Here is a 19,424-nt window from a genome sequence, read left to right as displayed (position 1 = left end):
TGCATCACACTACTTGCATTATAAAATATAAAATCACTGCTGTATTACTTGTTCTCTTTTACTCTGAGTAATAAGACAGAAAATGTAATCAAACCAGTTCACAGAATCCGGGGTTAACTATGTACAACTACAAAAAGATATATACAATCAAGACGCCAACGCAGACATCCTTGTGCACCCACTCACGCCTTGTGATGCCTATGTAGGTGTCATCTTACCGAAGTGGTTAAGAATTTAATTGTATCTGCACTTGCTTGTAGTTGTGTTATATTTCTAAACTTTCTAGATATCTAAGTGAAGGCAAATAGAAGTATCAGAAATATCAAATTGTTGTTGTTATTTTAGTTGTGACAATCAGTCTATGACAGGCCAATATATCTTACAAAATTAGATACGCTTACTTCTTATATCCCACTATTTTATGGATAAGCTTTCATTAGTAATATCTGAGCCAACTCTGTGGTTGTTCTCATTCAGCTTAGGGTCATCGATCTACTGCTAGAGACCATAGCAACAGGTTAATTACTTCTCATTATACCTTTATGGATTCCCATATCCTGTAAAGTACCATCAAACTCGACCACAACTATCTATTTATATACCAAGAGCCTTACTCCCTTACAGGGGAGGTAGCCAAGTCAAGGCACATACCTATTCCCATCTACCACCTTTCCTCCCCCTCTCCTATTAGCCCCTCATGGATGGCAGGCCATCCCTGTATCCCCACTGCCCTGGGTCAGAGGCAATGTAGCAAGACACAGTACATTTACAGCAAGGCCACTTTACTTAATTGGTGACCCCGCCCCCTATCTGTCCCCTCACACAGAAAAAAAGATGGGGAGAAATCCCTCCAGGCTGCGTCAAAAAACATTTACACATAAGCACCCTAACCCCTGTCCCCCTCTTCCTTGCATATAGTCACATTCCACTCATTCCTACCTCTTACCTTCTTCCTCCTTTGCTCAACAGACATTCATCTTGCTCAATGCTGCCTTCACCCCATCTTATTCTTGGTTGTCCCATCAAGTTCACTCCCTTCCCTCCACCTCTGCCTTCCACAGAACTTTTACCACAACTATTAATTCAATATTTATATACCAGTATGAAGCTGGATAACATGAAACCATTATGTAGATTCTTACAAATCTACTAAAATTAATGATTACTACAATATTTGAAAATGTCAACAGCCATTAATGAATACACTAAATATCCAGAAACAATAAACTAAACATTTCAGGGTTGTGACAGGTTTGAAAAGATAAATCAATCAATCAAATCAGCCATCCTGAATCCACTGCTGAACAAAGGACTCTTTCATAGCTTCCATGATTCACACAACTATGCGAACCTCTGCCACATAACTCTTGCAAACTTCTCTCTCATCTCTCCACCTTCTGTCTGGTCATCCACGCTTCCTATCTCACAGTGCCCACTCAGTAACACACTTGTTCCATCGCTCATCAAGCATTCACACCAACTTACCTGCCCAATTCCACTTCCTCTCTTTTACTGCCTCCACAATATCTTTCACTCTAATCTGCTCTCTCACCTAACTTGATCCCTTTCAGTCTCTCAGCATTGATCTCTCCATTCACCTCTGTGCAGTCCTTAGTTTTATACACCAAAAGGCTTCTTTCCATTTTTAAGAGAGAAACCCAGCCAAGATATGCACCCACTCTGACTCTCATCCATCATCCATTTGTTTCCCTTCTTCCCTTAAAGGAGAGTTAAAAAAATAAATAAATAAATAAAAGAAAAGAAAATAAATGAACCAGAGTTTATTTTCCACTTTCCAACAATCTGCAAGGCAACCATCTCTGATGGGCATTTGAAGCTTTAAACTTCATTTGATTTCCGACCTTTTCTCTCAATGGTTTTATATATTTGATTTCATGTTTTCAGTCCTATATTTGGATGTTTTAAACTTCTCTTAAAATCTTCTCAATTATCATGTTTTATTTCCAACTAAGAAGTGTGGCAGGGAATAATAATAACCCTGCATCTATGAGGTGAGAAGATTGGCAGGGTGTAAGTGGGTTTAAATGTATATGAAGTAGGTACAGTTTGTGCTCTGACTTAATCATTCCCTTATAAGAGGGAAAGGGCCTTGGGATATGTATGTATATTTATCTTCCTATACACCATGGTCCATTCTATTCCCGATTTTTGCAAATCTTTCTCAATATATATATGACTTATTACAATTTGTTGTTTGTTACTTGCATAGTTATGTGTGAAACTTGCACTTTATCTTATTTGCCTTGCACTTAGAAAACATGATTAATGGTACACCCTGCACATTTGCTCATATGTTTCCTTTCTTTGTCAAAAAAAAAAAAAAAAAAAAAAAAAAAAAAAAAAAAAAAAAAAAATCAATCAATCAATCTTCTGAGCTTATTTTCCACTTTCCATCAATGTGCAAGGCACCCATCTTTGAAAGGCCTTGTTCTTTTGAGGATTTAAGCTTCATTTAATTTCTAACTTCTTTTGATGGATTTATATCTTACAAAACTGATAGGCAACTTAAGTGGCAAATACTTAATTTTCCTTCATATATTGCTTCACTAGAGTTGGGAGTACATTATATGATGCATGTTGTTCCTCATTACCCCTAACCTTTACAATTTTCTTGAGTTTGAAATTATTACATAGTTTTGCAATATTTCTGCCATTCAATCACTGAAAAATTAGATTAATAAATCAATGCCGTTTCTTAGAATTAACAATTTGTTAATTGAAGGCACTGTGGGAGGTATTGCAGATATATGGGATAGGAGGAAAGATGTAAAGAACAGACAAAAGTTTTATGAGAGTAGTTAGAGCCTGTGTTAGATTCAGAAATGGAGAGAGTGAGTGGTTTCAGTTAAACATGGGACTTCGCCATGGATGTGTTGTGCTGCCTTGGCTGTTCAATTTATACATGGATGGAGTGGTACATATATGCAAAGGTAATTGGTCGGGGGTTGGAGATAGTTAATGAAAATGGAGAAAAGTGAGTTGTTGTTTGCTGACAACAGTGCACTTGTGGCAGGATCAGAGGAGGGGTTGTGAAAGTTAGTGAGAGTTTGGGAAGGTGTGCGAAAGAAGGAAGTTGAAGATAAATGTGGGTAAAAGTAAGGTGACGAGATGTTCAAGGGGAGAAACTGGTAGCACACTGGAAGTAAGTATTAAGGGAGAAAGACTGGAGGAAGTGGATAGTTTTAGATACTTGGGTGCGAATGTGGCGGAAAAGAATGTGGAGATGGAGGCAAAATGTAGATTGAGAGAAGCAAGTAAATGCCTTGGGGGATTAAAAAGTTTAATGCGAAATATACATTTGGGAATGGATGCTAAGGGGAGATTTTATGAAGGAGTGATTGTGCTGACAGTACTGTAAGGGGCAGAAACATGGAACATAAGAGAGGAAGAGAGGAGTTTGAATGTGCTTGAGATGAGTTGCCTGAGATGTATGATAGGGGTTACTAGACTGGATAGAATGAGAAACGAGGAGGTGAGAAAGAGAGCATGGGTGAAAAGAGAGTTGGGAGATAGGGTTGATGAAGGAGTATTGGGATGGTGTGGACACATGGAAAGAATGAGTGAAGAAAGATTAGTAAAAAAGGTGTGGAAAGCAGAGGTGGAAGGAGTGAACATGAGGGGGTGACCAAGGATGAGATGGATAGATGGGGTAAAAGGGGTATCAGGAAAGAGGGAAATATCTATTGAGGAAGGACGGGAGGAGACAAAAGATAGGGGTGAATGGAGAATGGTTGTGTATGGATGATACTGTGATGTATGAAAGGTAATGGGTGGGGGATGGGGGGTAAGGGAGTGTAAAAAAATAATTTGACGCAGCCTGAAGGGATTTCTCCCAGTCTTCTCCTTTTCTGCATGAGGGGATGGAGAGGGGGGGGGGGTTGTTGTCGATTAAATAAAGCAGTCTTGCTGTGTATGTGTTAATTTTGCGACACTGCTTCTGACTCAGGGCAGTGGGTGAGATGCAGGGACGACCTGCCATCCAGGAGCTAAAATAAGAGTGAGGGAGGGAGGGGGTGAATGGTAATGGAGCATGTGGGGATGGAATGGGTGGGAGTGGATTGTATGCCTTTGTTTTTTGGCTACCTCCCTTGTAAGGGGGAAAAAAGCCTTTAGTATATGTAACAATTTGTTATGCATTTCTTTCTAACACATCCATTTCAGTTATTATCACCTTCCAGCATGTCATGTTTATTTGGAGAGAGAAAAAAAAAAAATATATATATATATATATATATATATATATATATATACATACATACACACACACACATTACACACACACAATAAGAAAAAATGCATCAAACTAAATTAACTAAAACAGAACTAAAACACATGAATAAAATAAACAAATAAAACAATCTATATTTGTCACCACTTTCATCTTTACTCTAGTCACTTCCTTCCCTGCTTTAGTTTGCTGATCATATTTCATAAACAGTTTCCTACTGCACCACTTTTTTACTTTTTTTGTCTAACATTTAATTTTTTCTATACTATTTTCATGAGTTCCTGACAGTTTTTCACAATACTTGGAGATAAGCAAGTTTTCTTAATAGCTATTATTCATGATTATCCAGCAATAAGTTAATCACATAATCACATTTTCACCATTTCAGTTGTACATATATTTTTTTCTTTTGCAGATTATACAGGACTGCAACCTCTAAGTTCTAATGTACATTTGGGTACTGATTTGTTATTTTCATTTCTGTTTGCTCATTGTAGGTAAGTGCCTTTCCACTTCTAACAACTTCACAATATTTAGATATCCACAAGTTTCCTTAAGTTGTTATCCATACTTCTCCAGTAATATATTAAAATTATGACCATTCAACATCACATTTTTTCCACTTAACACCATATTATGTCTCAAATGGAACATTAAAAATATTTACACCTGCCCACACTCTTTTATTTGATTTATTTAATAATTGATCATTATTTGTACTTTTGATCTATGTTCATTTCATCTATTTATTCAACACTATCCTAGTTTCAGTTTATACTAATCACTTACAATTTCATGTTCATAACACTTATAAAGTAATCTAACTTTTCTCATATTGTTCAATTTTTGGAGAGTCCTTTAAATCAGTTGGGAGTATGTTTTATTTTTGGAGCACAATTTTCTTTCCTTCCGCAATATCATGTGAACATTGTTTTGAACATCTGATTTTTGTTCCATGGGTCACTAGTCACTAGCACATTTTCAAGTCACTAGCACATTTTCAAAACATTCTCTAGTCCTACATGTGCCTTCAGCCAAAGAGAATGGGTAATTAACATATTCACCCCAAACTCCTGACTATCAAGAGTTTCAATTCTGGCACTGTACAAAGGACATCAAATAGTTTTTCTGAGTAGGCTACAAGGAGTACAGTCTAGAGGAATATGTACTCAGGCCTTATCATATGGAATACATGTTAGCAGTCACTCCAAAATCACAAACCACAGTGTCCTACACATACACTTGAGTTCTAACAGGTTCCAATGTTGATACCAACACAAATTTTCAACTATCCATCAAAGATCAGTGCATCCATTCATTTATTACAGTCTGTGTCTGATTTCTATGTTACATTAACACTGCACTTTTATTTCTTAAGTTTTTATTTTCAATATTCATTCATAAATCTATATTCTTGATCATGATATTTTGTTTAACTTTTTGTGCTTTCCTTGAACTTATATCTGGGATGGTCCTCATTTCTGCCGAGGGCATTTTACAAACTTAAGTTTGGTGCACAGTGATCAAATCCATGTCACACTCATTCATATGTCAACAAATCAAATAGGCTGTTCTCTGGACAGTTTGTTTTTCTGGACCTCATCGTTTTATACACATGAAAACTGGTATCTTATTGATCCAAGAAACTCAATATATAGAATAACGCTGCAATATATTTTGCCGATGCTTTCTGTACCTGTTGACATTCATCCTTTCACTATGGCTATTGCCAGGCTACCTTACTCAGTAAGTGTAACCTTTAAGAAGGTTAGCACCTATCTGCAATACCCATGGCTGCTGTCAGGCTATTTTGCTCATTTGTGATTCCTTTCAGTGAAATATCTTCACAAAATCAGTTACACCAATACCAATACACTTCTTAGTGTTACTTCCTCAAGGTTCAGTTCACAACCACATCCCAAATCATCAAATCCATATGGATTTTTCACCAATCTAAGAAATACTTTTGTACTCCTGACAATGTCTATCAACTGGAAACCACCCACCTAAGAGACACAATCTATTCTAAACTACAGTCTTAATGAAAATATAAAAAATAAACTATGTCCACTGTGAACACTATTCACTTCAGACTCAAAACTTTATCACCCTTCTCATTACATTCAACTTCTATTCACCCCAACTGGAATAAGCACCAATATCTATCACACAACCCTGAATTAATCATTAAAACACAATGCACAACATTTGTCACATACACACATGATCAAAACACTATACCCTAAAAAAGTAGCACTGTAGCCCAGATGAAAACAATTATTCTTGCATAAACCATCAACACCACCTCACGAAGAAACTAACCCACCCGCTAACGACAACTACTTCACGAGGAAACTAACCCACCCGCTCTAACGACATGAAGTTTAACAAGGCAAGAAACTTCCCTGCGCCTAACACTATCCCGTGGCGAATGGTCCTCGCTCATCGCTGCCCCAACATACAGATCCTCCTACCCCTGTTTCACGCCACTCCTAATCCTGCTACGTACAAAACAGCGAATCCCACTCCCCCTCCCACTCTCAACTTTTGATTCTTACTCATCTCCACAGCACTTCAATCCTCTCCCGTTTGCGCGCGCGCGCGCGCACACACAAATATATATATATATATATATATATATATATATATATATAAATAATATGTGTATGTGTGTACACACATATAAATACATACATGTACAAACAATTCGTTCAACCTCCTCACACCCTCTAAATGTAGTACATATAGTACGTGCTTGGCAAAACGCTGAAAGTGTTATTCAGCATTGTGCCGTGACATTGGCGTGTTCCGTTGTTGTCAGAGTCGGTGGTGGAGGGAGAAAAGTAGAGGGTGGGGAATGAGTGGGGGTGGCATTGTCACAGAGGGGGGTGAAGATGTCACGGTCAACCATTGCCATAATGAAAGTCAAACTTTTCGTTATTTAATTTTTAAAATCCGTTGAGTTCCGTTCAAGTGATGATATAAGATATTTTTTTTCTTTCGGTGCAGCTATTCTGAGGGTATTACGACCATGTTAAGTGCACTAAAACAATCCATCACCGAGTATATTCTATATTCTCCACAATATTTATAGTTTCATCCTATCCTGGTAACAGATCGATTTCCATACAGTCCTCTCATATATTTTTAATTTACATTTTTTCAATGTACAGCTTCGCAATATTTACTTCACTTTTTTCATCTTCAAGGCACGTCACACCACAATCACGTAGAAAGTTGGGCAATCACTAGCATCTTCCTTGAGCGTCGCGTTGTATTTTCGCACCACTTATCACTGATACACAAACACTGGAAAACGCTAAGACACAACAAAACCTTGCAACAAGTAATCACAACCGCCACAGTGTTGAGAACAATTCACCAGTTTCAAGGGCATTCGTGGCGTCAAATTGATGGTACCCATGCAAAAAAGTAACACTCACCTCTCCATGTTCCTCTGTTCGTCCTTCCGGAGTGTTTTCGGGGAGAAAATAAAGCCTTAGAGACACTAAAATTTGTCCCGATGATTTGTCTTCCCACATCAGCTGTGCTTCTCCTATAGATATGAGATCTTCCTCTTCCCAGATTTTCACGAAGAAAAATTCACCAAGGGCCAAAATTCTCTGTTTTCCATGTAGTGAGTATCTAAAGGCCTTGTAGAATGTATAATTGCCATGATATCCGCACGGAGAACCCACAAACTGAAAGAAAAAGAGAGAAGAGACGTAAGCGCTTTATCAAGGCCCATAATTTTATCCTTACCGGGTCCCCAAAAACCTGCGCCCGATCTTCAAGTTCAAACAACCTGGCTGGCCTGCATTTGTCCACCCCGACCTCTCCTTTTCTCTGAGCTTTCCTCCGTTTCTATACACAAAGCGCACTTATTTCCTTCACTGTATCATGGCCGGTACACTTACACACGTTTTTGTATCATTTACATACCTGTATCTTCTGATTAGTCATTGTAAATTGTGAATTGTTTGCACAGTATCTCACAGACACGCCATTCACATCGTCTACTTTGTATTTACTATAATTACGTGACGTCATAGCTTGATCCTACATGACGTCACGTGAAGGGGCGGAGTTTAGACGTAAAATCAAGCTACATGACAACCACTCATAAAATAAATTGCTAACTTAAATATAGTAACAAATACTTTGTAATACAAAAATTATACTTCTATAATATAAACAAAAAAATAAAAAATTAAAGTTTAATTTTTTAGTTGTTTAAAACTCGAAAATAGATTCTGTCAAATACAAAACATTGTTCCAATACTAAAAGATGGAATCAGCTGATACTTCCTAAAGAATCTGAAGGAGGTTAGATAAAAAGCCAAAAACGAGGGAAATAGAACACTGTAAACGTCAACTCGGAGTAGGTACGTTAAGGTAGCTTGTGGTTGCATTCACTGTGACATTCTGAGAGTTTGTTCCTCGCCGGGAATCGTATCTATCGCCAGATAACTGTTTGGGTATAATATTCACCACCTGAACTTGCATTACCACTATTTTTTCCCTGTGGATTTAAAATAGCAGTTGTGTATTACTTGGTGCACGTGCGTACTCGTAGCTGGAGGCTTGACGTTTGGTATTAAGTTAAAGAAATGATGACCGAGAATCTTTTCAGTTACTACTATAAGCGATGGGTCATGACGTGTAGGTGATTTTGACAGTTATAATCAGATTACAAATGATATTTTGCTTCTTTCATCGTGTCTTTGGCATATTATGATATTGTAGCCATAGAGGTCCTCATGTCCAGTCTTAGGTCTCGCATCTTGGTGTTCAAGTGCTATTTCCTACGTTGCATATAGTTTCATTCTGCATCTGTGACTGTGTATCATCTAAGTTTGGCAGATGAATTATAAATGGCTTTGGCCTTTGTCTCTCCTTAAAAGCCAATTCATAAAGTGATTTTTGCACATATTTGTGATAATTTTGAACTGTTGCCCTCAGCATCAGGAACTGTCACTGTATTGTCTGCTCTGCCTTGGGCACATAGGGATAAGGTGATCCTGTTTGTTATAGTTGGGCCAAGTTAAAAGTATAGTATGACAGGTATGGAGGTATCTTCTGCAGGAAGTTTCTAGATAGCATTCGAGTGTATTTATGGGCTTTGGAAGCCAGTCATAAGGCCTTCAGTGGTACAGCATTTTCCTCTTCACTTTTGTTAAAGCCAGTTGGGATTCAGCTTGCTATCAATGTTAGGTGCAAGGTCCCTCAGAGTTTGCCAGATTCACATGATCGGTAACTTTCTCTTATGGAGGAAGTGAAGCCACTGGTAGTTTATACTGGATAGTGATTTGATGCTACTGGTGCAACATCTCTGCACTCGCTAAAGCTCTTCATTTTCACCAATAATTGATTCCATAACTGGCAACAGTATTCTAGTCTTGACAACTCCAACGAAGGTACTTTGATATATTTTTTGAAGTACACACCTATGCAATATAACAATAGAAAATTGAATATTAATTTTGTAAATTATAATATATCAACATAATATTGATTTCTTATCAGAAATCAATAATGGATGATGTTTTTAAAAGCGCTACACAGTGTCGCTACAACTCCTTGAGACACCATTTTGATAGATTCGGAGGTTGAAAATGACTACAAACCTGATAACCTCTAGAATTATAGGTTCTACTTTACTAAACGCAGGTTGGGTAGGTTCAGTTAGATGAATTTATTGCACTTTAATTTCTTTTACCTCGGCATGTTCCAAAACAAAGATGGCATCCCAAGCAGTCACAGTGGCTACGTTCATTTAAGTATCACTTTCAGCAACTTTTTCTGTTCTTGGTTTCCATCAAGGAAAATGTATATTACATTGATATATTATAATTTACAAATTTAATTTTCTGTTGCTATATTGTGTACGTGTGCACTTCTAAAAAATTACCGATTCTTCCATAGTTATGAGGCATTACTTGTCTCAGGTGCTGAAAGGTGTTAGAATCCAGCCAACAGCCTTTTTGCAGATTCGTTGATATTGTGGGTGTTTAGATTGAATCTGCTATTAATTCTGTCCCAGGGCAGTGGACAGGATGCAGGGATGACCCGTCATCCAGGAGGTGCCAAGATAAGAGGGAGGGAGGAGGGTGGAGGGGAGTGAAATATATAGGAAATGGAACAGGTGGGAGTGGTTTCTATGCCTTTTTCTTTGTGGCTACCCCCCCATGTAGGGGGAAAAGCCTTTGGTATGTGTATGTATGTGGATAAATACATGATAACGCAAACAGCACATGAATAATACCTTCATATAGGGTAAAAGCATTTGTCAGTAAATACAAAGTATATGGTAAAATTTTAGTTGTGCACACTTATGCTATATAACCATAGAAAATTAATGATTAATTTTGTAAATTATAGTAGATCAATGTAATATGCGAATTTCTTGGCGGAAATCAACAAAAAAGTTGCTAAAATCTATTTCCTAACGAACAAAGTCACAGCAGCTGAATGATACGCCATGTTTGTTTGGATATATGCTGAGGTTGAAGAAATGAAGGGATGATAAATTATTCTAACCCAACCTATGTAACCTAACCAATGATTAATAATTCGGTACCTCAAAGTCTAAAAATCATCTGGGTTGTCGTCGTCATGGATGCTGACTACCTGATTATTATTGTACCTTGGGCAATTAACAGATGATGGCAGAACCCCGTGTTCTCTCAGAAAGTCCAAGGAAGCCTTGTTGTCTTTGTAACAGCACTTGTCAACATCACCTGGAGTTGGAGAACACCCGGTTCACAATGTGAAAGCCATCGTCTGATAGTGAATGGACTGGCATGATGTCTGGACCGTATCCTAGCGGCTTCATTCTTTAGTAAATTTGCACGTAGCAAGGTTTTTTGTTTTTTTATTTCCGCAAAGAAAATCTCTCATTCAAGTATTATAATTTACAAAATTAATATTTAATTTTCTAATGCTATATCACGTAGATGTGCACAACTAAAATAATACAGAATACCCATATATATTTAACCTCAATTTAAGTCTCAAGCCTAGCCAACATATGGCATGGTATCTGCATTGGGCCACAGCATTCTGTATACAGAACCTTTTCTGTTAAATATGGATAAATATGGTGGCATAATTAGAAGCATGCTGGCCAGTCATGTGCTTAGTTGTCTGCTCTAGTCTCTCACACTTACACTTCTCCCCAATTCCCAACACTGGCTGTAAGCTGTTTTAACAGTCCAGGCATACAAGGCAAAGGCAAAGGATATGTGCCTCCTGGTGTAGGCTCTGCACCTTCATCTTTTCAACCAACTGGAGAGGAGCAATTGTTTTCACCTTTCCCCAGCCAATAAAAGACCAAACATCCCATGGTAACAACTGTCTAATTGCCTTTCCAAACACTGAAAAAAATGGAACAGTTACCCTGCATCACCCTTCCAAACAGTGCTTTTTAGTACAGCTCTGCAAGACAGACCACCATAATGTATACTCCAACAATGCCCTAGATGTCAGCCCAGGGATAAAAATGTGGGACGGTGTGGGAATCCAACCCAGAAAGTTCAAAATGAACTCAAAATTAATGTACAAGGGTAACTGCAAAACACATAATTGCCCCTATGAATAGATTAAAAAGGAGCTATACATTTATATTATAACATTCATAGACTATGCAAATGCTACTAGAAATTAGTACCATATTATGCTTTACTATGCATACCATCATTGTACTAAAAAATACCTATACCAGTATTCAACTAACTGGGATGAATATCACATTAATTTCTATGTAACTCACCATAGGGATGTCTACAAAGCAGGTATAAGATGCTATAGTGCAATATCCCAGAGAACTTGCCTTCAGCAGAGCTCACTTTTAGGCCATATTGAAATATTACTTTTGTGGTTAGACCAATTCCTTAAAAGGAATTTAAGAAATGGAAACCTGTCTTACAGCAAATTAGTCTTTACATCAGTTTGTCTAGCTGAACTCGTTATTTTAGTATGAAAGATATATTTTATGAAGAAATACATCCTTTCATACTCTTCATTGATCATACATAAATTACTCTATAAAATGGTTATCATTTGTTGAATCATGCTTGCCACTATTAACCATGATGGGGGTTACTAGGCTAGATAGAGTGAGAAATGAGGAGGTGAGGAGGAGAACAGGGGTGGAAAAGGAGCTAGGAGATAGGGTTGATGAAAGAATATTATGATGGTTTGGACACATGGAAAGAATGAGTGAAGAAAGACTAGTAAAAGAGGTATGGAAGGCAGATGTGGAGGGAGTGAACATGAGGGGACGTCCTAGGACGAGGTGGATGGATGGGGTGAAGGGGGCTTTGGGGAAGAGGGGAATGTCTGTTGAGGAAGGATGGGAGAAGACAAGAGACAGGGGTGCATGGAGAATGGTTGTATATGGATGATGATGTGATTGCATGAGGTGGAATGGGCGGGGGGATGGGGGGTGAGGTAGTATGTGCGAGCAAAATTTGACGCAGCCCGAAGGGATTTCTCCCCGTCTTCTCCTTTTATGCAATGGGGGGACGGAGAGGGGAGGTCACCGATTTAATGAAGCGTCCTTGCTGTGTCTTGCGACACTGCTTCTGACCCAGGGCAGTGGACAAGGTGCGGGGATGACCCGTCATTCAGGAGGTGCTAAGATGGGAGGGAGGGTGGAGGGGTGTGGAGTGTATTCAGGGATGGAATGGGTGGGAATGATTTGATGCCTTTTCCTTTTTGGCTACCTCTCTTGTAAGGGGGAAAAAGCCTTGGTATATATATGTATATGTATGTATATGTATGTATATAGATGTATATATGTATGTATATATATGTATATATGTATGTATATATATGTATATATGTATGTATATATATGTATATATGTATGTATGTATATATGTATGTATGTATATATGTATGTGTATATATGTATGTATATATATGTATATATGTATGTATATATATGTATATATGTATGTATATATATGTATATATGTATGTATATATATGTATATATGTATGTATATATATGTATATATGTATGTATATATATGTATATATGTATGTATATATATGTATATATGTATGTATATATATGTATATATGTATGTATATATATGTATATATGTATGTATATATATGTATATATGTATGTATATGTATATATGTATGTATATATATGTATGTATATATATATATGTATGTATATATATGTATATATATATGTATGTATATGTATGTATATATGTATGTATATATATGTATGTATATATGTATGTATATATATGTATATATGTATGTATATATATGTATATATGTATGTATATATATGTATATATGTATGTGTATATATGTATATATATATATGTGTATATATGTATATATATATATGTGTATATATATATATATATATGTGTATGTGTGTATATAAATGTGTGTATGTGTGTATATGTGTGTATGTATGTATGTGTGTATGTATGTATGTGTGTATATATGTATATGTATGTATACATATATGTATATGACATAAGCGGAGTAGGAAACACAGGATTCTTAGTCTTGAGTTTATTCCTGACTAGTTTCACAGGTATGCTTTTTCAAAGCATACCTATGAAACTAGTAAGGAATAAACTCAAGACTAAGACTCCTGTGTTTCCTACTCTGCTTACGTCAACCTGTCAGAATGTCTCAATATATGTATATGTATGTATACATATATGTGTATACATGTATATATATGTAGATATATATATATGTGTATATATGTATGTATATATGTGTATGTATGTATATATGTGTATATATGTATGTATATATGTGTATATATGTATGTATATATGTGTATATATGTATGTGTATATATATGTATGTGTATATATGTATATATATGTGTATATATGTATATATATGTGTATATATGTATATATATGTGTATATGTATATATGTGTGTATATATATATATATATATATATATATATATATATATATATATATATATATATATTGACACTAATTCTTCCTAGCTTGAGGGAGGACTTTGTGTAGAGTAGGCAGCAAGAGATTGGGTGGGTGGGTGTGGAAACATTGTGAACAAGTCTGGCACAGTGTATACAGCTTGCATTAAACAGAAATGGATGATTATAAATTGAAAGCTTCCTTTTATTTGGGGTTGGGGAGGTCACTCTTTGAATTGTTTATTTTAGATTTTATTTTGCCATTCTGCTATGTATTTTTCATTCTTAGATAATTAAAATTCAAATTGTTTTTGTTTTTCAAATTTTCAGACAACCAGGGTGTTGGTAACCATGTTACTGACTGTTTGTAGTGGTCTGAGTGGTCCAGCATCTGGCTATATTGTTCTTCAGGTTTCTCCACAAAATACTGTTGAAGAAGTCTTGAATACATTTTGCAGCTCAAAGGTGAAATGTCTTGTGCATATTTCTAAGGTTGCATACAATTTAATGTTGGTAAGGTAATTTGCTATCCCGTAGCACTGTGTCCCTTCTTTCACAGGTATATTTTGACAAACTTCATAGGTATTTAGGGGGCTAGAACTTCCTCCAAACTAACTTTTATCACACCACTACCTTGTGATGCTTCCTGAGTTCAGCTCCCAACTAGTTAAATTAATACCAAGTATGAGGTAGCAGTTGAGATTGATGTTTTCACTATCAAAATTTTTGTACAGCTACATGACATTATTAATTTTTCACAACAACCCAGTCTTCCAGCAGTGATGCAATATGGTAGAGGGCAGGAGATGACTTCTGGAACTTTTTTGTCACAATTCACATGGCAGGATGTCCAGTGGTTGTAGTGCATTTGACAGGAACCTGCAGAACTGAGCAGCCCTATTTAAGATATGCTCTGCTCATCCTACATAATAAGGAAGCTGGAAAAGTTTCCTTCAAGATAGCCCCCTCACCTTCATCTGGCTGGGAAGTCACTCCAAGCAAAGTCACCTTTACTGTGGCAAGAACTATGTATATGTGTGTATTTACCTAGTTGTATTTTACGGGAAGGGGAGCTATGCTCGTGGTGTTCCGTCTTCATATCTTATTTTATCTAAACTATTTTTGAATTCATGTATTGTTTTTGCACACTACTTTCTCATCTAACTTGTTCCAACTCTCTATTACTCTGTGAGGAAAGCTGTTCTTTTTCAGATCTCTTCTATAGCTGTCTTTTTTTATTTTCTTTCTGTGTCCTCTTGAATTTCTATCATCCCATTTTATTAGATCCTCTCTATCAATAATTTCTATGCCTTTCATGATTTTGTAAATATAGGTAAACGTTCGGCCCCCTTTAATTTGATTTTCAGTGATTTTATTACACATTTTGTGAATCACATGTTTTTGTGATATATTTGCATATATATGTATAAGGGTATGCATATATATATATATATATATATATATATATATATATATATTGTGTGTGTGTATATATGTATACAGTATATGTATATATATGTATATAGTATATATATATGTATACGATATGTATATATATGTATACAGTATATGTATATATATGTATACAGTATATGTATATATATGTATACAGTATATGTATATATATGTATACAGTATATGTATATATATGTATACAGTATATGTATATATATGTTTACAGTATATGTATATATATGTATACAGTATATGTATATATATGTATACAGTATATGTATATATATGTATACAGTATATGTATATATATATATACAGTATATATGTATATATATGTATACAGTATTTGTATATATATATATATACAGTATATGTATATATATGTATACAGTATATGTATATATATGTTTACAGTATATGTATATATATATGTATATAGAGTATATGTATATATATGTATACAGTATATGTGTATATATATGTATACAGTATGTGTATATATATGTATACAGTATGTGTATGCATGTATACAGTATGTGTATACAGTATATGTATACAGTATATGTATACAGTATATGTATACAGTATATGTATATATATATATATATATATATATATGTATACATTATATGTATATATATATATATATGTATAATATATATATATATATATATGTATACATTATATGTATATATATATATATATGTATACATTATATGTATATATATATATATATGTATACAGTATATGTATATATATATGTATACAGTATATGTATATATATATATATATATATATATATATATATATATATAGGAATACAGTATAGGTATATATATATAGGAATACAGTATACAGTATAGGTATATATATATATGTATATACAGTATATGTATATATATATATATATATATATATATGTATACAGTGTATGTATATATATATATGCATGTATACAGTGTATGTATATATATATATGCATGTATACAGTGTATGTATATATATATATATATATGTATACAGTATATGTATATATATATATATATATATATATGTATACACTATATGTATATATATATATATATGTATACAGTATATGTATATATATATGTATACAGTATATGTATATATATGTATACAGTATCTATATATGTATACAGTATATGTATATATGTTTAAAGTATATGTATATATGTTTACAGTATATGTATATGTTTACAGTATATGTGTATATGTATAAAGTATATGTATGTATATGTAAACAGTATATATATATATATATATATATTTATGTATACAGTATATGTATATATTTGTATGTATACAGTATATATATGTATATATTTGTATGTATACAGTATATATATATGTATATATATGTATGTATACAGTATATATATGTATATATTTGTATGTATACAGTATATATGTATATATTTGTATGTATACAGTATATATATGTATATATGTATGTATACAGTATATATATGTATATATATATATTTGTATGTATACAGTATATATATATGTATATATTTGTATGTATACAGTATATATATGTATATATTTGTATGTATACAGTATATATATATGTATATATTTGTATGTATACAGTATATATATGTATATATTTGTATGTATACAGTATATATATGTATATATTTGTATGTATACAGTATATATATGTATATATTTGTATGTATACAGTATATATATTATATATTTGTATGTATACAGTGTATATATTGTATATATTTGTATGTATACAGTATATATATATATGTATATATATGTATGTATACAGTATATATAATGTATATATTTGTATGTATACAGTATATATATGTATATATTTTGTATGTATACAGTATATATATGTATATATTTATATGTATACAGTATATATATGTATATATTTATATGTAAACAGTATATGTATATGTATATATTTATATGTATACAGTATATTTATGTATATATTTATATGTATACAGTATATTATTATGTATATATTTATATGTATACAGTATATATATGTATATATTTATATGTATACAGTATATATATGTATATATTTATATGTATACAGTATATATATATATATATATATATATGTATACAGTATATATATGTATATATTTATATGTATACAGTATATATATATGAATATATTTATATGTATACAGAATATATATGTATACAATATATAAATATATATATATGTATACAATATATAAATGTATATATATGTATACAGTATATATGTATATATATATATATACATATATATATATATAATGTATGTATACATATATAATATGTATATATAATGTATGTATACAAATATATATATATAATATAATATAAGTATGTATATATATATGTATATATAATGTATGTATACATATATATGTATATATAATGTATGTATACATATATATATGTATATATAATGTATGTATACATATATATATGTATATATAATGTATGTATACATATATATATGTATATATAATGTATGTATACATATATATATGTATATATGATGTATGTATACATATATATATATATAATGTATACATATATATATGTATATATAATGTATACAAATATATATGTATATATAAATGTATGTATATATATATATGTATATATAATGTATGTATACATATATATATATGTATATATAATGTATGTATACATATATATATATGTATATATAATGTATGTATACATATATATATGTATATATAATGTATGTATACATATATGTATATATAATGTATGTATACATATATATGTATATATAATGTATGTATACATATATATATATGTATATATAATGTATGTATACATATATATATTTTGTAATATAATATGTATGTAAACATATATATATATATATAATGTATATACATATATATATATACTGTATACATATATATATATGTATATATATGTATGTATACATATATATGTAATATAATGTATGTAAATATATATATATATGTATATATAATGTTATGTATACATATATGTAAATAATGTATATATGTAATATAATGTATGTATACATATATATATATATATAGTATATATAATGTATGTATACAAACAAATATGTATATATACTGAATAGTAATCCACTAAATAAATATCATGGACACTCACCTGTGTCAGTAACCCCACTCACTCACATACGCACCTCACCGAATCTTACACACCACACATCACACATGTAAACATCACCCAGAATTAAACCCTATCACACTCTTACACACCACCCAGAAATACACCCACACAACACACATACACACACCCCATACAGACCACCCACACTACTCACCATACACCCACACCAACATGAACTCCCACACACACACATACACACACCATACCTTACACCCACACACACACATGAAACACATACAGAAACCCACACACACCACATACACACACCCATACATACACCCACACACACACACATGACCACACACCATACATTACACCCACACACACATACACACACCATACATACACCCACACACTCACACATTACACACACCAGTACATACACCCACACACACACACACACACATAACACACACCTAGACATTTACACCCACACAAAAACATAACACACAACCATACAGACACCCACACAACAACACCATACACACCACCCAGACACACACCAGACATACACCCACACACACACATACACACACCAGATAATAACCATACAGACAACACATCAATGTACAGTCACCATAATACATCC

The 19,424-nt window shown here is 33.2% G+C and overlaps 1 protein-coding gene and 1 long non-coding RNA gene across 6 annotated transcripts in view; one reads left to right on the top strand and one right to left on the bottom strand.

Moving 5' to 3' along the window:
• Nucleotides 1-8,295, bottom strand: part of LOC143035187 (uncharacterized) — a 475,073-nt gene extending 466,778 nt beyond the window's left edge. For 3 of the 4 annotated variants that reach the window (XM_076201863.1, XM_076201865.1, XM_076201864.1), the window contains exons 1-2: nt 8,192-8,295; nt 7,693-7,950 (exon numbers count right to left, since the gene is read on the bottom strand). In XM_076201863.1, the coding sequence (XP_076057978.1) occupies nt 7,693-7,950; nt 8,192-8,212 (279 nt within the window). In that variant the 5' untranslated portion in view covers nt 8,213-8,295. Of the gene's footprint in view, nt 1-5,945; nt 6,675-7,692; nt 7,951-8,191 lie in introns of those variants that run through there. The other variant, XM_076201867.1, reaches the window with a different exon arrangement.
• Nucleotides 8,296-8,529: 234 nt separating this feature from the next.
• LOC143035186 (uncharacterized) lies at nt 8,530-15,278 on the top strand. Of its 2 annotated transcripts, none has more exons than XR_012967295.1 (3): nt 8,530-8,634; nt 14,519-14,653; nt 14,969-15,278. It is a non-coding gene; the product is annotated as an uncharacterized LOC143035186 (long non-coding RNA). The 2 variants fall into 2 exon arrangements; XR_012967294.1 differs by having other exon boundaries at nt 14,958-15,264.
• The last annotated feature ends 4,146 nt before the right edge of the window (nt 15,279-19,424 follow it).

Source organism: Oratosquilla oratoria, chromosome 18 (assembly GCF_046742065.1).
Source record: "Oratosquilla oratoria isolate Oo_2021 chromosome 18, ASM4674206v1, whole genome shotgun sequence".
NCBI classification, from domain to species: Eukaryota; Metazoa; Arthropoda; class Malacostraca; order Stomatopoda; family Squillidae; genus Oratosquilla; species Oratosquilla oratoria.
The sequence above is the reverse complement of the archived record's forward strand: the minus strand, read 5'-3'. Positions and strand labels throughout refer to the sequence as shown.